At 60.0% G+C, this 20,831-nt stretch overlaps 3 protein-coding genes across 3 annotated transcripts; all 3 read right to left on the bottom strand.

Annotated features, from left to right (window-relative positions):
- Positions 1 to 531: 531 nt before the first annotated feature.
- LOC133275633 (uncharacterized) lies at positions 532 to 4,022 on the bottom strand. Its single transcript, XM_061465665.1, has 6 exons — positions 3,928 to 4,022; positions 3,400 to 3,547; positions 2,867 to 2,998; positions 2,388 to 2,561; positions 1,956 to 2,111; positions 532 to 1,682 (listed from the first exon to the last, which is right to left on the bottom strand). Exons 1-6 carry the CDS (start codon positions 4,005 to 4,007, stop codon positions 954 to 956), a joined length of 1,419 nt encoding a protein of 472 aa, XP_061321649.1. The 5' UTR covers positions 4,008 to 4,022; the 3' UTR covers positions 532 to 953.
- Positions 4,023 to 4,191: 169 nt separating this feature from the next.
- On the bottom strand, positions 4,192 to 7,729 carry LOC133274676 (uncharacterized). Its single transcript, XM_061464211.1, has 8 exons — positions 7,681 to 7,729; positions 7,149 to 7,269; positions 6,750 to 6,830; positions 5,896 to 6,000; positions 5,332 to 5,509; positions 4,802 to 4,962; positions 4,287 to 4,436; positions 4,192 to 4,209 (listed from the first exon to the last, which is right to left on the bottom strand). The coding sequence occupies exons 1-8, from the start codon at positions 7,701 to 7,703 to the stop codon at positions 4,192 to 4,194; spliced, it is 837 nt and encodes a 278-aa protein (XP_061320195.1). The 5' UTR covers positions 7,704 to 7,729.
- A 4,669-nt stretch (positions 7,730 to 12,398) lies between these two features.
- Positions 12,399 to 20,793, bottom strand: LOC133274674 (uncharacterized). The gene is made up of 17 exons (XM_061464201.1): positions 20,355 to 20,793; positions 20,030 to 20,155; positions 19,682 to 19,761; positions 19,150 to 19,270; positions 18,751 to 18,831; positions 17,897 to 18,001; positions 17,102 to 17,510; positions 16,857 to 16,963; positions 16,288 to 16,437; positions 15,929 to 16,083; positions 15,401 to 15,548; positions 14,868 to 14,999; positions 14,389 to 14,562; positions 13,957 to 14,112; positions 13,365 to 13,683; positions 12,802 to 12,954; positions 12,399 to 12,532 (listed from the first exon to the last, which is right to left on the bottom strand). Exons 1-17 carry the CDS (start codon positions 20,586 to 20,588, stop codon positions 12,399 to 12,401), a joined length of 2,784 nt encoding a protein of 927 aa, XP_061320185.1. The 5' UTR covers positions 20,589 to 20,793.
- Between the last annotated feature and the right edge of the window lie 38 nt (positions 20,794 to 20,831).

The following is a 20,831-nucleotide window of genomic DNA, read 5'->3' as shown; positions in this document are numbered from 1 at the left end:
AGCCCTGAAGGAAGAAAGGCGGGCACTTATCAGAGAGCAAATGCTGCAGCTCCAGCAGGGGTGACCTACACCATCTGTGTTGGTGGTGGCCAATGCCTTCGCTCAGATGGAGTGGCTGAAGGGGGTGCCTGCAGTGGAGGGGGTTGTGAGGCACTGGAACAGGATGCTCAGAGAAACTGTGGAGGTGTGGCCCTGACTTTTGTGCACTCTGGCGGCGGTGCTCCCAAAGACCGTGGCCGGGCCGACGAGGGCGGCCGGGGCGCAAAGGCTGCCCGGCAGCTCCTGACAGGCCTTTCCGCGCCGCGTGTGAAGAACACAATGGCCTTGGAATTGTGGTTAGAACTTTAATCCGAAAGACCCATTTTCTTAAGCAGGGCTTAACTGCTGCCTGGCTTTTCAGAGGCAGCAGCACAGCGCCTGCAGGATCCATCTCCGTCTTGGCCGCGCGTGTAAACAGGTGAGGATGTGTATTGTCTGAGATGCCAGGGAGGAGACTTGGGATTCCTCGTGGCTTCTCAGAGCATGGAGGGCTGCAAGAGAAGGAAAGAGAGCAGAGCTGAAACCCACCAATCTGCAGAGACCAGCAGGCATCCCTTCCAGACCATGCCAGCCCCAGCCATCCCTTTCCCTGGTCAGGAGGCGCAGGCGGGGCAAACGGATCACCTGGAAGCTGCTGCTCAGGAATGCAACAAATGCCCCCGAGATGTTCCCTGGAGCAGGACAGGGCATGGCAGCACGCTGCCCAGGCTCTGTCCCCTGCCCCACCAGCCCCAGCACACACAGCACTGTCCCTGCTTACCTTCGCAAACCTCCAGGAGCGTGTCCGCGCGGCTCTCCTTCAGGCACCGAGCGGCCATCCCTGTGCAGAGAGCTCCATCAGACCTGCTGCTGCCCAGCACGCTGCCGGCAGCACGGCCCCGCCTCTGCCGGTTTGGCTGCACCCCTTCCTCCCCTCAGCAGGGTGACCCCAGGGAAGGACAGGACGCAGGGGGAGGTGGCACTGAGCAAGGTGCCACTGAGCCCCGCTGCGAGGGCAGGGGTTGGAGAGGGAAGCACAAGAGCCCCTGGCTGCACAGGCCTTGCACGGGGCAGTCGATGCTCTGGCAGCCACAGGGCTGCTCCTCGCTGCCAGTGCAGCAGATGGGACTGGGGCCAGGCTGCCAAAAGAGGGACTCCAGGGGCCGCGGCTTACCAATGAACCTCACAGCTGCCAGTCGCACGCTGACCTGAGCGTGCTGCAGGTAAAGCAGGCTCTGACGCACATATTCTTCTGCTCTGCTCTGCTCCTGCTCCAGCTGGAAAGAGCACAATGGCCCAGGGCTGACACAGACCTTCCCCAGTTGCCTGGGCCGTTCCCTCCTACCAGCACCCCACACCTCCCCTTGTTCCTCAGGCCATGTGTGTCTCCCAGCCAGGAGCCCTGTGGGGCTGAGGTTCAGAGACAGCTGCAGGCAGAGCAGGGTCTGGAGCTCCTGAGAGCCCCCTGTGCCACTGCCAGGGCCCAGATGTGCCTCCTGCAACATCCTGAGGGTGGGGAGGTGAGAGGAGCACCCCGTGTCCAGCCTGGGACTTGTCCTCACCAAGCGCTGCACAGTTTGCCATCTCTCCAGTGTCTGCACGTGGTGACTGAGCCATTCCCATTTGAGCACCTTCGCAGCTGCACAGATGGCTTCCTGAGAGGCCTGCAGAGGGGGACAAGGATTGGGGAGATTGTGGACAGGGCCTGAGACCCAAAGGCCTGGCCCTCAGCACTTGCAGGGACAGCTGGGAAGCCCCTGCGGACTCCGCTCTTCAGGCCTTGGTGGTCACGGACTGCTGCTGAGCCCTGCTGGACCACGTAGGGCAGGTGTGGGAAATGTCTGTGTCAGCTGCTCCTGCCCTCACTGATACCCAGGCCACCCCTGCGGGCTCAGCACACCCTGCCCCGCACCACGGCTTAGGTTTGGAATCCGTACCTTGGCCACGCTCTCGATCTCGTCACTCATGTGCAACATGAGTGGGACCAGGCTCCTCCGCACCTTCTTCTGCATCTGCCGCTTGTCCTTCCAATCCGCCATCTGTATTGCATCTTTGAAGAGGCAGATGGAGAGCTCTTGCGTCTGGCTGCACTCCTGGTAGGGAGGAGGACAGGAGGGCTTCAGTAACAGCTGCTCCCTGAGCCAGGGCGTCAGCGTGGCTGAGGGGAGGGGCCTCAGGTCTCCCAGAGCCATCAGCCTGTCGGGGAGAAGCTGGGCTGGGCTGCAGAGACCAGAAGCCATCCCCACGAGAGCGCGGGGGCAGAAGGAGAGGCTTAGCCCTGGGCAAGCGCTGCCGCCAGGCTGTGCTGCCGGGCAGTTGCTCTTGCAAAGGGCCCGTCAGTGGGACTCAGGTTTCCACAGCAGCCTTACATCATCAAAGAGTTGAAGGAGCTTCTCGGCCAGCTCCAGAGCGATGGAGCTGGCCTTCTTCTTCAAATGACCTATTACGTTTCTGAACGTGAGCAGGGCCTTCATCTTGTTGTCGCTGTGGGCGCTCTGCAGGGCCTCCATCAAGTCTGGCAGCATGACCAGTATTTTCCTTGCCTGTAAGAAGCACAGAATTTCTTTCTTGTGAAGTGGTGAAAGACCACCCAGGCCAAAATGCTCTGGCCATTAAGCACCAGCCTCCTGTCCGGCTGCATGGGCGGTGGCACAGGAATTCCTGCAGCAGCCTCCTGGCAGGCCTTGCCTGTGGGCGCACTGAGGGGATGGGGGCACGTGAGGGGACTTTGAGGGCATCTAGAGCCGTCACCCCAGGTCCCGACTCCCAGCCCAGGTCAAGCCACCGCGTTCCCCACTGCCCAGCACCAGGTGGCCAGCACGGCTTCACTTGACTATGCCCTGCTCACCGAGTCAGGTGACTGTGACAGTGTGACGAGGCCTTGGAGCACCAGGGAGAGCAGCCTTGGAGGCATCAGCAGCTTCCGGATTTCGTACACCCCAGCAAACATTTTTGGTGTCACATGGCTGGAGGCGAGCAGCTGAAACAAAGATGGCAGTGAGAGATGGACCAAGCCTGCAGGGCTCCCTGCACAGTACGGCCCCTGGGTCCCACTGGCAGCTCAGGGCAAGGGCACAGGGGACGGAGAGCCCATCCTGGGGGACACTCAGCGCTTGTGGGACACACCACACGCTTGTCTGTGCTAGCTCCGCCTGTGCAAGCAGAGCACTACCTGGGCAGACAGGGGCTTTGCGCACCCGCACCCAGTCAGCGTGGCCCTGCGTGGCTGGGGCAGGGGAACCTGGTGCTGGACTGGCCCTAAGGGGCTGTGTCCTCCTCTGGGACCGTATGGGGCAGATGGCAGGGGTGAGGGCCGTGCCCATTTTCCTGGAGAGGCAGGCACGGCCCTGAGCATGAGCAAGGAGTGGGCTGGTTACTCACAGCCAAGAGCTGGATGCAGGCCTCCGCTTTGTAGGTGCTGAATCTCCATGGCACACTCAGGTAGTGGAACCTGATGCTCAGCTCCCTCAGGCTGTTCTCCAAGATGAGGCGCTGGGAGAGCAGCACTTCCCACATGGCCATAGCAACACTGCAGACGCAGAGCACTCTGTCGGCAGGGCCACCTCAGCCACCACACGGTGCCTGGGCCAGTCCTGCAGCAGCCAGGCTGTCCTGCAGCAGCCAGGCTGTCCTGCAGCCCTGGCCCTTCCCGACCCCTTGCTTGGAGTGCCTGGACAGGCAGGAGGGGGCTGAGATAGTGTTCCCCATGGGGTAGGGAGGAACCTCGTGCCGGGACTCGGATCTAACTTGGCTAGCTTTGGCTACTGCAGGCCTGGCCGACCCAGCAGGGGTGGAGAGAGTGGGGGGGTGCAGGGCCCTGCTCCTCAGGGGTGCCCTGTAGTTTTCTGTGGGCCTCCAGCCCCTTCTCCCTGCATAGAACAAACCCACAAGGGCTGTGGGGGTCAGTACCTGTCACATTCTGGAGAGAGATGCACGAGTCGCAGGATCACATCCCCTGGCCACTGCTCTGCCATCATTAGAAGCAGCATGTCCAGGGTGTGCCAGACTGACAGTGTGTTGATGTGCTCCAGGTTATTATAGATGCAGCTAACGATGACTGGCACCTGGAGGGCACACGAGTGAGGGTGGTGCTGCCACCAGACTGCAGCCGTTTCCTCAGCTGCCACTGAAATGGCCGCCCCTCCCATCCTACTCTGCTGGTGTGAAATGGCTTCAAGGTGCCTGAGGCACCTGGGTGAGGCAAGGCCGATGTAGGGAGGAACAGTGCCTGAAAGGGCTCAAGGGCAGGGCAGCCACAGGCTGCTTACCTCCGTCAGCCAGGAGGCAGGTTCTGTCATGGCCACATCCACAATGCTGATCAGTTCCTCCTTGTCGCATGTGCATGAGTCTCTCATGGCCTCGATGGCCTTGACAAGGATGACCGTCTTATCAGGGGGTCGGAGGTCTTCCCCAAATGCCTGCGGGAGGAAGGAAGGCAGGGAAGGCGTCTCACACCGAGTGCCCTGATAGTGCTGCTCAGCTGAGCAGCGAGAGCAGCTCTGGCGAGAGTACCCACAGGAAAGCTGGCAGCAGGGGCTGCAGTCGCTGCAGGGTGGAGGATGAGAAGAGAGGGGCCTAGGGTGAGGGAGGAGGGCTGGGGCCGTGGGCACGGTGTGCTGATCCTACAGAGAAGCGGGGCTTCCTGGTGGCCAGGAGAGCTGGAGCTGCTGCTGGGACACCGGAGTGCAGCCCTCTGGAGTCCCTGCTCCAGAGCAGCAGCAGCCCTCTCACCAGGGACAGTGAGACCATGGCAAGCCTGCTCGTTCTGGACCCCTTTGCTCACACCAGTCTCCTGCTGATGCCCTGGACAAGGCCCAGCAAGGGAGAAGCTCATTACCTTTACAATGCTCCTGGTGCTGCACACGGAAAGCCAGGAGGGTTTCCCAGCTTTCCTTTCGCCTCCACACTGGGGATGCTTTAGATCATCCTCTGGTGATGTCACACCTAAACAAGAGGGGATCACAGGAGGGTCATTAGGACACAGCATTGCTTACCATCAATGATGGCTTTGGCTATGGGGACCACGGAACAGCTGGGTTCTGAGAGGTCCTGAGAAGAGTGGGAAGCAGAGCAGCACAGTACTGGACTTGTGGTGAGCATTCAGCTTCTGCAGCAAACCAGTAGCTGGGATGCTATTGGGAAAAGCTGGGAAAGCAGCTGTGAGGGGCAAAGGAGGTGAGGGAAGAGGGCAATCTCTCCTGGACAGCCTCCAGCAAGTACAAAAAGAATCCACTGCAGTGCTCAGGGAAACAAGCAGGACTACGAGGAGATGTCTGTGTGTGGAGGGATGCAGCCCAACACAGCTTCTCTTACATTTTTGCTGCTGGATGCATCTGCAGAGGTAATGAAGAGTATCCAAAGCCTCATACTGGATCTCCCAGATCTTGCTAGTCCAGCAAACAATGAGATGTCCCAGCAGCTGTCCCAGGAGGCGGTCATGGATAGTGTCACCGTGGGAAGAGCTGTTGTCATCTGTAAGCAAGCTCCAGACCTGGGCAAGGGAGGCAGGATGGGTAGAAGGGCTGAGAGGCAGCAGCTGCGACAAAAGCCCTGAACCCGAGAGTCTGCCCCGGGGAAGGATCCTGGCACGTCAGAGCTCTGCAGGGCCCTCCCAGAGCAGCGAGCTGGGCAGCAGGGCAGGGAGAGCTGCCAGGCCTGGCCTCCCGCCATGCTCCTTGGGCAGTGCTGTCCTTCACAGGACTGGCTTCTGGAAGAAAGGGTGCTGGGGAGGAAAGACTGGGGGAAAAAGAAAGAAGCCGAGACCCTCGCCCAGGGCAGAGCTGTGCTGAATGCCTCAGGCATCTCGAGCTGCAGGCTGCTGCCCACGGTGGGCAGGGAATGGGAGACAGCCTGGCTGGAGGGTGCCTGCCTCCTTACCTGCACCGAGGAAGAGCTGTCCATCAAATCGACCAGCTTCCCAATCCTGACCACAGCCCTTTCACATGCAGCTGCATTCTTAGTGTCGGTGAAAGGCAGCAGCATCTGGAAGGAGAGAAAGTGCTGCTGTGCCCTGGGAACTGGTGCCTTTGCCAGCAGCAGCAGCAGCACTTCTCAAGTCCCGACTGGACCCATGCAGTTTTTGTGGCCCTGAAGGGAGGCAGAGGCCACCCCAGGGTAGAGTCTGCTTCTTTCTGCGCCCTCCCCGAAAGCACAGGCCTGTGTCCCCTCTCCATGAAGGCTGGGCTTTTGGGCAGCACCCTGCCAGGGGGCGGTGGGTCTGCAATGGGGGAATGGGCATACTGCTCTCTGGGAAGCCAGGAGTGCGGAGCGTCAGGGCTGGGCTCCCTGTGCAGGACAGGCAGGTTCCAGTGGGTCTCTGCCCCAGTCAGACCTGGGCAGAAAAGCAGGAGGGACTGCGAGGCAGGGGAAGAAGGACAGCAGCCGCAGCCACTGCTGCGGTGCCTGAGGAGAGGGGTCAATGCTCCCCACTCCTTTGGTGCGAGGAAAGCTCTGGGGATGGAGCTGGCCCAAAAGTGCCATGGGCCAGGTTTTGCCATGGCACAGAAGGAGGCCGCAGGGGAGAAATGACGTTGACTGCAGCCAGGGGACACGCTGCTCCTGGAAGAGCACGGTGGGCCGTGTCTGGGTCCCCGAAGGGAGCTGAGCACCCTCTCTGCGGTGTGCTGTGTGCATGGTGCTGGGGAGGACACCGTTCACTCCAGAGTGGACACTCCTGTCCCTCCAGAGTGAGGAACAGCCTCTGCGAACCCCGCTCTCTGCCAGTGCCGCACCTGCAAGATAATCCTCAGGTCCTTGAAGCCAGGGGAGCTGAGCACCAAGCTCTTAAGCAGGATGTCCATGGCATCCAGGGTCTGCAAGGAGGAGAAAGGTTGTGTCAGTCTTTCTGCAGTCCCTCTCTCCCTGGGAATGGATCTAACTCCCCACGCCAGGGAAGGACACCCCTGCCACCTCTGGTTGGCCAAGGGAGGCCTTGGGGCAGACAAGCTGCGGCGGGCAGAGGAGCCAGTCCAGAGGCACTGGACATGGTGAGGCCCAGGGGAAGGAGATGAAGGGACGAGGGTGGGAAAGCAAAGCTGACACCCTGCCGTGCCTTGGATCTCTGGCTGTGTCTCAGCACGTGGCAGCCAGGGAGCAGCTCTGAGTGCTCCTGACAGCACAACAGCACTTACCTTAAAGTAGAGGAAATTGTCTAGGCCCTGCATGTCTGTTTTAGGAGGAAGCAAGAAGACACTCCTGAAACAGGCCTCTAAAAGGCTTTTCTTCTTGCCCCCCAGTGCCATCTCCACTTTGCTGAAAAGAGAGAGAGAGGGACCTGTGAGACGCGGGTGCTGGGAGCGCTGCCTCCATGCCTTGGCCAGGTGGACACAGACCTCTGGAGCAGAGGCCCCCAAGCGGGATGGAGCCCTGGTGTGTGGGCAGCATTGCCAGGAGGCACCTCCTCCCTCCTTGGCATGGCCCAGGCCGAAGGACAGTCCTGGCAGGAAAGTCTCCCGCCTCCCACTTTGGAAGCAGCTGAGACGTGGAGGGGCCCTGCAGGATCCCTCTGCTTTCCCCTCCATCTCTCCGCAAGCCGCGAGCAGGGCAAAGAGCAGGCCCTCTGAGGGCACCACTGGACTCTGCTGGGATGGGAGATGCCCATGGGCAGGCCCAGGGCCACGGACTGTGCAGAGGTGTCAGCCAAACCAGGGGTTGGGCACATACCTCATATGGGCGAGGGCAAGCATGGCTTGCTGCCGCACGGCCGTGTGCAGGTGGTACACGGGCTCCTCTTCCACCAGCGCCTGCAGAACACAACCGGGATGGGACCTGGTGGCCGCAGGCACCAGGCGGCAGGGCTGGTGGAGACCCTCTGTCCCCAGCCCAGCACCGGCCCCCAGCACGGCCCTGCTGCAGGGCTGCTCAGCGACACCCGCATCCCCTCAGGCAGCTCAGTGTCTGTCCGCGCACGCTGGTCCCTGCCCTCCCCCTGCATGGGCCCCGTGTGTCCTCACAGTGTGCCGGCGCCTGGCAACTTGCCCCCTTCCCCAGAGCAGCCGGGGGTCCCCTCACCTCGATGTTCTTTGCCACCTGAAATCGGTGGTAGAACTCCTTCAGTTTCTGTGTGAAGCCCTCATCTCTGGCATCCTTGCTCAGGGTGGAGACGGTCTGCAGGAACCGAATCTTCTGAGCCTCCTCCTGGGCAGCCGGGGAGCAGAGACACAAACGGGCAGTGTGAGAAGGGGCCAGCAGGACTGGAGCACTGGGGCTGCAGTGCTGTGCAGGAGCCCGGGGGTGCAGCCGCGCCCAGCCAGCAGCCCCCAGCAGCCCTGGCAGCAGAGCCGGTGGCCCCGTCAGGAAACGCAGGCACTGCTACCCTGGAAATGGCTGTAATTACCTTCACTGAGCTCTCCAGAAAAGTCTGGATGAACTGCATGGATGCAGCGTGTCCCTCCGCCATCCTCATCAGACAAGGCAAAGGTGTAGCGCGGGGAACGAAGAATGTTCCAAGAAGTGTCTCGGCACCGCAGGGCTGCTGGGGCAGCGGGGAACAACGTGGGCTGCGCTCAGGGGTCTGCGCCAGCCTTGCGCTCCCGCTCTGTCCCGTCACTGTCCTGCCGGACACTGGCATGAGCGGTATGACCCGTTGCCTTTTATACGGTGGCCTGGGGGGTCACCTAGGGCACGTCACAAAGGGCACCATGGTGGGTCAGAAAGGGAACGTCACTGAGGGCACCATGGTAGGTCATAAAGGGCACGTCACTAAGGGCACCATGGTGGGTCAGAGAGGGCGTGTCACTAAGGGCAGCATGGTGGGTCACGACGAGAACGTCGCTAAGGGCAACATGGTGGGTCACGAAGGGCACGTCACAAAGCGCTGGTCACAGAAGGCACCACGGTAGCCCACCACTCAGACCGTGAGGGACAGGGTATTCCTGTGAGGGGCACAAGGCCTGTTCTCCCCTGGTCACTTGAGTCCCCCCGGGGTGCCCTGAGCCCCATGTTTCGCTCATGTCGCATGGAATCTTGTTATGGCAAGATAACTGGCGTGTGTCATGATGTTCACAGCCAGACTAGTCAAGGGGTCTCAAAAAGACCATGAGTAGAACTGCACGCACACGTTAAACTGAACGAGAAAAACTTCTAAAGCAGATTTTTTCACTTGCTTTTTCTGTTTTTCAGGTACAAAAAAGCAATGATTAGGCTGCATTTTTAGGAAGAAAATAACTACCAAAAGCTTCAACTAGATTTTGAAAATATTCTGTTTCTCTGGATGATAACCAGCAAGTTTTCTGCAGCAATGAGCTCTGCCATTTAGACTCGAGGAAAAATGTTGCTTGATACTAAGCTTTTCTGGAGTAGCGGGTGTCAATTCAATGTGATTTTTGAAAGCATAAGGAGTCTTTTCTGAAAGTGTTTTATGAGCCTGTCCTCCCAACATGGTATCCCCTCATCGCTGGTACCCTGACAATTTTTATCAGGCGGATGTTTCTTTTGGAAAAATCCAAATTTTTTAGAATAATGTTATGTTTCAGAGAGTATGTTCTGGCATCTGCTGAGCCCTGGGGAGGAACAGCTTAATACTGGTTGATAGGCGAGTTTTGATGGGATCCTGTGATTTCAGATTTCCTGAAGCAGTGACCCTAAGTGCCTCAAAAAGCAGCAAGCAGGGATTTCTGCTTGTACCTATCTCTTCTGGAAAGCCCCAGTTATAATCATCGCTGCTCTGCCACAAAGCTGCTTGATCTGTGGGAAATCACTAAGCCTGTGTGTGCCGCTAGGACCTGTCAGCCCATTGGAGATTATTCTTCCCTGCTTCACAGAGCTGCGTATTAAAGTCTAGGAGATATGTAGACGTCGAAACAGTATCCAAGGAAAACCAATTGAATGACTGGGTCAACTGCTGAGGTGGGGGTCAACTGCTGATTTGGGGTCAATTGCTGAGGTGAGTAGCTGGATAGAGGACGCCTTCAACACCTGAGCGGGGGGAAGCTCAGCGTCCAGGAGCCTCAACTCAGAGCGGCACCAGCCACCGAGGGAGCCTCACGTCCTCGACAGGACTTGCCCAGGAGCCGGCAGCTCAGCTGACGCGAGCAGGGACTCACAGGGGGCGGTGCCCGGAGGAGCGGCACCAGCCCTGGCTGGGTAAAAACCTGCCCCGGGGATCGCGGCGACCAGGGCGGGTGGAGGCAGTTAGCGCGGGCAGGCGGGCGGGATGGGGAACGCTCGCCTCATGACCAGGGCCTGGTCTGGGAGCTGGGCTCTGGGTGCCCCGGCGATGGCCAGCGTAGGCACCCAGACAGAGCCGATGAGAGGGGAGGCTGCAGTGCAGAGGTCGGAGTGTAGAGAGTGCCTGCGCTGGGCTTGTGAGGGGAGGGTGCACAATGGGCAGGGCTGCACTCGGTGCTCCCTGGTGCAGGTCCTCCTGCAGCAGGGGCTGAGGTGCGGGATGCTGTCAATAGACTGCGAGATGTCAGGGAAGCTGAGAGGAAGCAGGACTGCTTGCTGCAGGCCCAAACTGTGCAGGGGCCTCAAGCGTCCCCTATAGTTCACGGAGGAAAGAAGGAGGCCGTTAACCCAGGAAGCTGGGGAACAGCACCAACAAAAAAAAGGAGGAAGAAGACAAAACCAAGGGGCTTCCTCGTAAATCTGTTGTCCCCACCCAGAACCGCTTTGCTGTCCTGCGGGGGGCTGATGAGGAAACACTTGCATCAGAAACAGCCGGCTGGGGTACTGCTAAAGAAGATCACTACTGGTGCTGCCGGGAAAAAGCAGCGGGTCATAGTAGTAGGGGACTCTGAAAGGCACAGAGGCACCCATCTGTCAGCCTGACCCATTCTCAAGGGAGGTGTGTTGCCTACCAGGGGCACGGATCAGAGATGTTGCAGAGAGGCTACCTGCTCTTGTAAGTCTCACTGACTATTACCCACTTCTAGTGATCTATGTGGGTGCTAGTGATACAGATAGCAGTAGCCTGGAGAACATAAAGAAGGACTACAGAGCCCTAGGAGAGGTGGTTAGGGGCTCTGGAGCGCAGACAGTCTTCTCATCAATTCTTCAGGATACAGGGGAGGACCCCAAAAAGGCTAGGAGGATTGGCCAGGTTAATAAATGGTTAGAAGGGTGGTACCATAGTCAGGGGTTTGGGTATCTTGGACACGGGACCCAAGTAAGTAGGCCAGGTCTAGTGGGGTCTGGTGGAGCTGGTCTGATAAAGAAGGGAAGAACAGTTTTGGTAGGAGGCTTGCCAGACTGGTCAAGGATGCATTAAACTAGATGTGTTGGGGGAGGGGGGCATCATTCCATCCCAACACACCCAGTCAGTTGCCAGCACCTATAATAAATGCTTGGAGCAATGTAGAGATACTCCAGCTGCTCCAGCCAATGAGCCGGCTTCATTTGGAGCTTGGCTCAGGTGCCTCTATACAAACGCCCGTAGCATGGGGAACAAACAAGAGGAATTAGAGATGTGTGCACGTCTACGGGGGTCGCAGAAACGTGGTGGGATGGCTCCTATAACTGGAGTGTTGGAATGGAAGGTTGGGCAGAGAAGAGATTCAGAGCAGCCCTGTAGAGAAGGACGTGGGGGCATTGATCAATGAGAAACTTAAGATGAGCAGGCAGTGTGCACTCGCAGCGCAGAAAGCCAACCGTATCCCGGGTTGCATCAAAAGGAGCGTGACCAGCAGGTCGAAGGAGGTGATCCTGCCCCTCTCCTCTGCCCTTGTGAGACCTCACCTGGAGTATTGTATGCAGTTCTGATGTCCTCAACATAAAAAGGAACATCTCCAGGGAAGGCACATTCCTCAGTGGATCAGGGACTCACGGCAGACAGTGGCATACAGTGGAGTTTTCTCGAGGCGGGGAAACCCAGGCAAGCATCGAGACCTGCTGGGAACCGGGTGGGACCACCCTAAGCTCCTGCAAAAGGCAGCGCTGGGAACACAGAGAACATGGCATAGAAGGGTGTGCGGGGAGGACAGGCACCTCTTGGAAGGAGAGACATTCCAAGGCCGCCTGCACAGGTCCGAGCACACATGCCACGTAGCCCTGAAGGAAGAAAGGCGGGCACTTATCAGAGAGCAAATGCTGCAGCTCCAGCAGGGGTGACCTACACCATCTGTGTTGGTGGTGGCCAATGCCTTCGCTCAGATGGAGTGGCTGAAGGGGGTGCCTGCAGTGGAGGGGGTTGTGAGGCACTGGAACAGGATGCTCAGAGAAACTGTGGAGGTGTGGCCCTGACTTTTGTGCACTCTGGCGGCGGTGCTCCCAAAGACCGTGGCCGGGCCGACGAGGGCGGCCGGGGCGCAAAGGCTGCCCGGCAGCTCCTGACAGGCCTTTCCGCGCCGCGTGTGAAGAACACAATGGCCTTGGAATTGTGGTTAGAACTTTAATCCGAAAGACCCATTTTCTTAAGCAGGGCTTAACTGCTGCCTGGCTTTTCAGAGGCAGCAGCACAGCGCCTGCAGGATCCATCTCCGTCTTGGCCGCGCGTGTAAACAGGTGAGGATGTGTATTGTCTGAGATGCCAGGGAGGAGACTTGGGATTCCTCGTGGCTTCTCAGAGCATGGAGGGCTGCAAGAGAAGGAAAGAGAGCAGAGCTGAAACCCACCAATCTGCAGAGACCAGCAGGCATCCCTTCCAGACCATGCCAGCCCCAGCCATCCCTTTCCCTGGTCAGGAGGCGCAGGCGGGGCAAACGGATCACCTGGAAGCTGCTGCTCAGGAATGCAACAAATGCCCCCGAGATGTTCCCTGGAGCAGGACAGGGCATGGCAGCACGCTGCCCAGGCTCTGTCCCCTGCCCCACCAGCCCCAGCACACACAGCACTGTCCCTGCTTACCTTCGCAAACCTCCAGGAGCGTGTCCGCGCGGCTCTCCTTCAGGCACCGAGCGGCCATCCCTGTGCAGAGAGCTCCATCAGACCTGCTGCTGCCCAGCACGCTGCCGGCAGCACGGCCCCGCCTCTGCCGGTTTGGCTGCACCCCTTCCTCCCCTCAGCAGGGTGACCCCAGGGAAGGACAGGACGCAGGGGGAGGTGGCACTGAGCAAGGTGCCACTGAGCCCCGCTGCGAGGGCAGGGGTTGGAGAGGGAAGCACAAGAGCCCCTGGCTGCACAGGCCTTGCACGGGGCAGTCGATGCTCTGGCAGCCACAGGGCTGCTCCTCGCTGCCAGTGCAGCAGATGGGACTGGGGCCAGGCTGCCAAAAGAGGGACTCCAGGGGCCGCGGCTTACCAATGAACCACAGCTGCCAGTTCGCACGCTGACCTGAGCGTGCTGCAGGTAAAGCAGGCTCTGACGCAATATTCTTCTGCTCTGCTCTGCTCCTGCTCCAGCTGGAAAGAGCCACAATGCCCAGGGCTGACCACCAGACCTTCCCCAGTTGCTGGGCCGTTCCCCTCTACCAGCACCCCACACCTCCCCTTGTTCCTCAGGCCATGTGTGTCTCCCAGCCAGGAGCCCTGTGGGGCTGAGGTTCAGAGACAGCTGCAGGCAGAGCAGGGTCTGGAGCTCCTGAGAGCCCCCTGTGCCACTGCCAGGGCCCAGATGTGCCTCCTGCAACATCCTGAGGGTGGGGAGGTGAGAGGAGCACCCCGTGTCCAGCCTGGGACTTGTCCTCACCAAGCGCTGCACAGTTTGCCATCTCTCCAGTGTCTGCACGTGGTGACTGAGCCATTCCCATTTGAGCACCTTCGCAGCTGCACAGATGGCTTCCTGAGAGGCCTGCAGAGGGGGACAAGGATTGGGGAGATTGTGGACAGGGCCTGAGACCCAAAGGCCTGGCCCTCAGCACTTGCAGGGACAGCTGGGAAGCCCCTGCGGACTCCGCTCTTCAGGCCTTGGTGGTCACGGACTGCTGCTGAGCCCTGCTGGACCACGTAGGGCAGGTGTGGGAAATGTCTGTGTCAGCTGCTCCTGCCCTCACTGATACCCAGGCCACCCCTGCGGGCTCAGCACACCCTGCCCCGCACCACGGCTTAGGTTTGGAATCCGTACCTTGGCCACGCTCTCGATCTCGTCACTCATGTGCAACATGAGTGGGACCAGGCTCCTCCGCACCTTCTTCTGCATCTGCCGCTTGTCCTTCCAATCCGCCATCTGTATTGCATCTTTGAAGAGGCAGATGGAGAGCTCTTGCGTCTGGCTGCACTCCTGGTAGGGAGGAGGACAGGAGGGCTTCAGTAACAGCTGCTCCCTGAGCCAGGGCGTCAGCGTGGCTGAGGGGAGGGGCCTCAGGTCTCCCAGAGCCATCAGCCTGTCGGGGAGAAGCTGGGCTGGGCTGCAGAGACCAGAAGCCATCCCCACGAGAGCGCGGGGGCAGAAGGAGAGGCTTAGCCCTGGGCAAGCGCTGCCGCCAGGCTGTGCTGCCGGGCAGTTGCTCTTGCAAAGGGCCCGTCAGTGGGACTCAGGTTTCCACAGCAGCCTTACATCATCAAAGAGTTGAAGGAGCTTCTCGGCCAGCTCCAGAGCGATGGAGCTGGCCTTCTTCTTCAAATGACCTATTACGTTTCTGAACGTGAGCAGGGCCTTCATCTTGTTGTCGCTGTGGGCGCTCTGCAGGGCCTCCATCAAGTCTGGCAGCATGACCAGTATTTTCCTTGCCTGTAAGAAGCACAGAATTTCTTTCTTGTGAAGTGGTGAAAGACCACCCAGGCCAAAATGCTCTGGCCATTAAGCACCAGCCTCCTGTCCGGCTGCATGGGCGGTGGCACAGGAATTCCTGCAGCAGCCTCCTGGCAGGCCTTGCCTGTGGGCGCACTGAGGGGATGGGGGCACGTGAGGGGACTTTGAGGGCATCTAGAGCCGTCACCCCAGGTCCCGACTCCCAGCCCAGGTCAAGCCACCGCGTTCCCCACTGCCCAGCACCAGGTGGCCAGCACGGCTTCACTTGACTATGCCCTGCTCACCGAGTCAGGTGACTGTGACAGTGTGACGAGGCCTTGGAGCACCAGGGAGAGCAGCCTTGGAGGCATCAGCAGCTTCCGGATTTCGTACACCCCAGCAAACATTTTTGGTGTCACATGGCTGGAGGCGAGCAGCTGAAACAAAGATGGCAGTGAGAGATGGACCAAGCCTGCAGGGCTCCCTGCACAGTACGGCCCCTGGGTCCCACTGGCAGCTCAGGGCAAGGGCACAGGGGACGGAGAGCCCATCCTGGGGGACACTCAGCGCTTGTGGGACACACCACACGCTTGTCTGTGCTAGCTCCGCCTGTGCAAGCAGAGCACTACCTGGGCAGACAGGGGCTTTGCGCACCCGCACCCAGTCAGCGTGGCCCTGCGTGGCTGGGGCAGGGGAACCTGGTGCTGGACTGGCCCTAAGGGGCTGTGTCCTCCTCTGGGACCGTATGGGGCAGATGGCAGGGGTGAGGGCCGTGCCCATTTTCCTGGAGAGGCAGGCACGGCCCTGAGCATGAGCAAGGAGTGGGCTGGTTACTCACAGCCAAGAGCTGGATGCAGGCCTCCGCTTTGTAGGTGCTGAATCTCCATGGCACACTCAGGTAGTGGAACCTGATGCTCAGCTCCCTCAGGCTGTTCTCCAAGATGAGGCGCTGGGAGAGCAGCACTTCCCACATGGCCATAGCAACACTGCAGACGCAGAGCACTCTGTCGGCAGGGCCACCTCAGCCACCACACGGTGCCTGGGCCAGTCCTGCAGCAGCCAGGCTGTCCTGCAGCAGCCAGGCTGTCCTGCAGCCCTGGCCCTTCCCGACCCCTTGCTTGGAGTGCCTGGACAGGCAGGAGGGGGCTGAGATAGTGTTCCCCATGGGGTAGGGAGGAACCTCGTGCCGGGACTCGGATCTAACTTGGCTAGCTTTGGCTACTGCAGGCCTGGCCGACCCAGCAGGGGTGGAGAGAGTGGGGGGGTGCAGGGCCCTGCTCCTCAGGGGTGCCCTGTAGTTTTCTGTGGGCCTCCAGCCCCTTCTCCCTGCATAGAACAAACCCACAAGGGCTGTGGGGGTCAGTACCTGTCACATTCTGGAGAGAGATGCACGAGTCGCAGGATCACATCCCCTGGCCACTGCTCTGCCATCATTAGAAGCAGCATGTCCAGGGTGTGCCAGACTGACAGTGTGTTGATGTGCTCCAGGTTATTATAGATGCAGCTAACGATGACTGGCACCTGGAGGGCACACGAGTGAGGGTGGTGCTGCCACCAGACTGCAGCCGTTTCCTCAGCTGCCACTGAAATGGCCGCCCCTCCCATCCTACTCTGCTGGTGTGAAATGGCTTCAAGGTGCCTGAGGCACCTGGGTGAGGCAAGGCCGATGTAGGGAGGAACAGTGCCTGAAAGGGCTCAAGGGCAGGGCAGCCACAGGCTGCTTACCTCCGTCAGCCAGGAGGCAGGTTCTGTCATGGCCACATCCACAATGCTGATCAGTTCCTCCTTGTCGCATGTGCATGAGTCTCTCATGGCCTCGATGGCCTTGACAAGGATGACCGTCTTATCAGGGGGTCGGAGGTCTTCCCCAAATGCCTGCGGGAGGAAGGAAGGCAGGGAAGGCGTCTCACACCGAGTGCCCTGATAGTGCTGCTCAGCTGAGCAGCGAGAGCAGCTCTGGCGAGAGTACCCACAGGAAAGCTGGCAGCAGGGGCTGCAGTCGCTGCAGGGTGGAGGATGAGAAGAGAGGGGCCTAGGGTGAGGGAGGAGGGCTGGGGCCGTGGGCACGGTGTGCTGATCCTACAGAGAAGCGGGGCTTCCTGGTGGCCAGGAGAGCTGGAGCTGCTGCTGGGACACCGGAGTGCAGCCCTCTGGAGTCCCTGCTCCAGAGCAGCAGCAGCCCTCTCACCAGGGACAGTGAGACCATGGCAAGCCTGCTCGTTCTGGACCCCTTTGCTCACACCAGTCTCCTGCTGATGCCCTGGACAAGGCCCAGCAAGGGAGAAGCTCATTACCTTTACAATGCTCCTGGTGCTGCACACGGAAAGCCAGGAGGGTTTCCCAGCTTTCCTTTCGCCTCCACACTGGGGATGCTTTAGATCATCCTCTGGTGATGTCACACCTAAACAAGAGGGGATCACAGGAGGGTCATTAGGACACAGCATTGCTTACCATCAATGATGGCTTTGGCTATGGGGACCACGGAACAGCTGGGTTCTGAGAGGTCCTGAGAAGAGTGGGAAGCAGAGCAGCACAGTACTGGACTTGTGGTGAGCATTCAGCTTCTGCAGCAAACCAGTAGCTGGGATGCTATTGGGAAAAGCTGGGAAAGCAGCTGTGAGGGGCAAAGGAGGTGAGGGAAGAGGGCAATCTCTCCTGGACAGCCTCCAGCAAGTACAAAAAGAATCCACTGCAGTGCTCAGGGAAACAAGCAGGACTACGAGGAGATGTCTGTGTGTGGAGGGATGCAGCCCAACACAGCTTCTCTTACATTTTTGCTGCTGGATGCATCTGCAGAGGTAATGAAGAGTATCCAAAGCCTCATACTGGATCTCCCAGATCTTGCTAGTCCAGCAAACAATGAGATGTCCCAGCAGCTGTCCCAGGAGGCGGTCATGGATAGTGTCACCGTGGGAAGAGCTGTTGTCATCTGTAAGCAAGCTCCAGACCTGGGCAAGGGAGGCAGGATGGGTAGAAGGGCTGAGAGGCAGCAGCTGCGACAAAAGCCCTGAACCCGAGAGTCTGCCCCGGGGAAGGATCCTGGCACGTCAGAGCTCTGCAGGGCCCTCCCAGAGCAGCGAGCTGGGCAGCAGGGCAGGGAGAGCTGCCAGGCCTGGCCTCCCGCCATGCTCCTTGGGCAGTGCTGTCCTTCACAGGACTGGCTTCTGGAAGAAAGGGTGCTGGGGAGGAAAGACTGGGGGAAAAAGAAAGAAGCCGAGACCCTCGCCCAGGGCAGAGCTGTGCTGAATGCCTCAGGCATCTCGAGCTGCAGGCTGCTGCCCACGGTGGGCAGGGAATGGGAGACAGCCTGGCTGGAGGGTGCCTGCCTCCTTACCTGCACCGAGGAAGAGCTGTCCATCAAATCGACCAGCTTCCCAATCCTGACCACAGCCCTTTCACATGCAGCTGCATTCTTAGTGTCGGTGAAAGGCAGCAGCATCTGGAAGGAGAGAAAGTGCTGCTGTGCCCTGGGAACTGGTGCCTTTGCCAGCAGCAGCAGCAGCACTTCTCAAGTCCCGACTGGACCCATGCAGTTTTTGTGGCCCTGAAGGGAGGCAGAGGCCACCCCAGGGTAGAGTCTGCTTCTTTCTGCGCCCTCCCCGAAAGCACAGGCCTGTGTCCCCTCTCCATGAAGGCTGGGCTTTTGGGCAGCACCCTGCCAGGGGGCGGTGGGTCTGCAATGGGGGAATGGGCATACTGCTCTCTGGGAAGCCAGGAGTGCGGAGCGTCAGGGCTGGGCTCCCTGTGCAGGACAGGCAGGTTCCAGTGGGTCTCTGCCCCAGTCAGACCTGGGCAGAAAAGCAGGAGGGACTGCGAGGCAGGGGAAGAAGGACAGCAGCCGCAGCCACTGCTGCGGTGCCTGAGGAGAGGGGTCAATGCTCCCCACTCCTTTGGTGCGAGGAAAGCTCTGGGGATGGAGCTGGCCCAAAAGTGCCATGGGCCAGGTTTTGCCATGGCACAGAAGGAGGCCGCAGGGGAGAAATGACGTTGACTGCAGCCAGGGGACACGCTGCTCCTGGAAGAGCACGGTGGGCCGTGTCTGGGTCCCCGAAGGGAGCTGAGCACCCTCTCTGCGGTGTGCTGTGTGCATGGTGCTGGGGAGGACACCGTTCACTCCAGAGTGGACACTCCTGTCCCTCCAGAGTGAGGAACAGCCTCTGCGAACCCCGCTCTCTGCCAGTGCCACACCTGCAAGATAATCCTCAGGTCCTTGCAGCCAGGGGAGCTGAGCACCAAGCTCTTAAGCAGGATGTCCATGGCATCCAGGGTCTGCAAGGAGGAGAAAGGTTGTGTCAGTCTTTCTGCAGTCCCTCTCTCCCTGGGAATGGATCTAACTCCCCACGCCAGGGAAGGACACCCCTGCCACCTCTGGTTGGCCAAGGGAGGCCTTGGGGCAGACAAGCTGCGGCGGGCAGAGGAGCCAGTCCAGAGGCACTGGACATGGTGAGGCCCAGGGGAAGGAGATGAAGGGACGAGGGTGGGAAAGCAAAGCTGACACCCTGCCGTGCCTTGGATCTCTGGCTGTGTCTCAGCACGTGGCAGCCAGGGAGCAGCTCTGAGTGCTCCTGACAGCACAACAGCACTTACCTTAAAGTAGAGGAAATTGTCTAGGCCCTGCATGTCTGTTTTAGGAGGAAGCAAGAAGACACTCCTGAAACAGGCCTCTAAAAGGCTTTTCTTCTTGCCCCCCAGTGCCATCTCCACTTTGCTGAAAAGAGAGAGAGAGGGACCTGTGAGACGCGGGTGCTGGGAGCGCTGCCTCCATGCCTTGGCCAGGTGGACACAGACCTCTGGAGCAGAGGCCCCCAAGCGGGATGGAGCCCTGGTGTGTGGGCAGCATTGCCAGGAGGCACCTCCTCCCTCCTTGGCATGGCCCAGGCCGAAGGACAGTCCTGGCAGGAAAGTCTCCCGCCTCCCACTTTGGAAGCAGCTGAGACGTGGAGGGGCCCTGCAGGATCCCTCTGCTTTCCCCTCCATCTCTCCGCAAGCCGCGAGCAGGGCAAAGAGCAGGCCCTCTGAGGGCACCACTGGACTCTGCTGGGATGGGAGATGCCCATGGGCAGGCCCAGGGCCACGGACTGTGCAGAGGTGTCAGCCAAACCAGGGGTTGGGCACATACCTCATATGGGCGAGGGCAAGCATGGCTTGCTGCCGCACGGCCGTGTGCAGGTGGTCCACGGGCTCCTCTTCCACCAGCGCCTGCAGAACACAACCGGGATGGGACCTGGTGGCCGCAGGCACCAGGCGGCAGGGCTGGTGGAGACCCTCTGTCCCCAGCCCAGCACCGGCCCCCAGCACGGCCCTGCTGCAGGGCTGCTCAGCGACACCCGCATCCCCTCAGGCAGCTCAGTGTCTGTCCGCGCACGCTGGTCCCTGCCCTCCCCCTGCATGGGCCCCGTGTGTCCTCACAGTGTGCCGGCGCCTGGCAACTTGCCCCCTTCCCCAGAGCAGCCGGGGGTCCCCTCACCTCGATGTTCTTTGCCACCTGAAATCGGTGGTAGAACTCCTTCAGTTTCTGTGTGAAGCCCTCATCTCTGGCATCCTTGCTCAGGGTGGAGACGGTCTGCAGGAACCGAATCTTCTGAGCCTCCTCCTGGGCAGCCGGGGAGCAGAGACACAAACGGGCAGTGTGAGAAGGGGCCAGCAGGACTGGAGCACTGGGGCTGCAGTGCTGTGCAGGAGCCCGGGGGTGCAGCCGCGCCCAGCCAGCAGCCCCCAGCAGCCCTGGCAGCAGAGCCGGTGGCCCCGTCAGGAAACGCAGGCACTGCTACCCTGGAAATGGCTGTAATTACCTTCACTGAGCTCTCCAGAAAAGTCTGGATGAACTGCATGGATGCAGCGTGTCCCTCCGCCATCCTCATCAGACAAGGCAAAGGTGTAGCGCGGGGAACGAAGAATGTTCCAAGAAGTGTCTCGGCACCGCAGGGCTGCTGGGGCAGCGGGGAACAACGTGGGCTGCGCTCAGGGGTCTGCGCCAGCCTTGCGCTCCCGCTCTGTCCCGTCACTGTCCTGCCGGACACTGGCATGAGCGGTATGACCCGTTGCCTTTTATACGGTGGCCTGGGGGGTCACCTAGGGCACGTCACAAAGGGCACCATGGTGGGTCAGAAAGGGAACGTCACTGAGGGCACCATGGTAGGTCATAAAGGGCACGTCACTAAGGGCACCATGGTGGGTCAGAGAGGGCGTGTCACTAAGGGCAGCATGGTGGGTCACGACGAGAACGTCGCTAAGGGCAACATGGTGGGTCACGAAGGGCACGTCACAAA

Source organism: Pezoporus flaviventris, unplaced genomic scaffold, assembly GCF_033815535.1.
Source record: "Pezoporus flaviventris isolate CSIRO_AGI_PZ_B2104156 unplaced genomic scaffold, CSIRO_AGI_Pfla_v1 ptg000002l, whole genome shotgun sequence".
Taxonomy (NCBI): Eukaryota; Metazoa; Chordata; class Aves; order Psittaciformes; family Psittacidae; genus Pezoporus; species Pezoporus flaviventris.
The sequence above is the reverse complement of the archived record's forward strand: the minus strand, read 5'-3'. Positions and strand labels throughout refer to the sequence as shown.

Bases quoted from the DNA above. Each gene is read 5' to 3' on its own strand.
- LOC133275633 (XM_061465665.1), bottom strand. From the start codon at position 4,007: ATGCTGCTTCTAATGATGGCAGAGCAGTGGCCAGGGGATGTGATCCTG. The intron at 3,548-3,927 runs GTACTGACCCCC...CTGCGTCTGCAG, and splicing joins CTCTCTCCAGAATGTGACAG to TGTTGCTATGGCCATGTGGG. The intron at 2,999-3,399 runs GTGAGTAACCAG...TCTTTGTTTCAG, and splicing joins CCTGCATCCAGCTCTTGGCT to CTGCTCGCCTCCAGCCATGT.
- LOC133274676 (XM_061464211.1), bottom strand. From the start codon at position 7,703: ATGCTTGCCCTCGCCCATATGAG. The intron at 7,270-7,680 runs GTATGTGCCCAA...CTCTCTTTTCAG, and splicing joins CTTGCCCTCGCCCATATGAG to CAAAGTGGAGATGGCACTGG. The intron at 4,437-4,801 runs GTGAGCAAAGGG...TTCCTCCCGCAG, and splicing joins GGCATCAGCAGGAGACTGGT to GCATTTGGGGAAGACCTCCG.
- LOC133274674 (XM_061464201.1), bottom strand. From the start codon at position 20,588: ATGCCAGTGTCCGGCAGGACAGTGACGGGACAGAGCGGGAGCGCAAGG. The intron at 19,762-20,029 runs GTGAGGGGACCC...TGTGTTCTGCAG, and splicing joins AGGTGGCAAAGAACATCGAG to GCGCTGGTGGAAGAGGAGCC. The intron at 12,955-13,364 runs GTAGAGGGGAAC...CACCCTGCTGAG, and splicing joins AGGGGAGGTGTGGGGTGCTG to GGGAGGAAGGGGTGCAGCCA.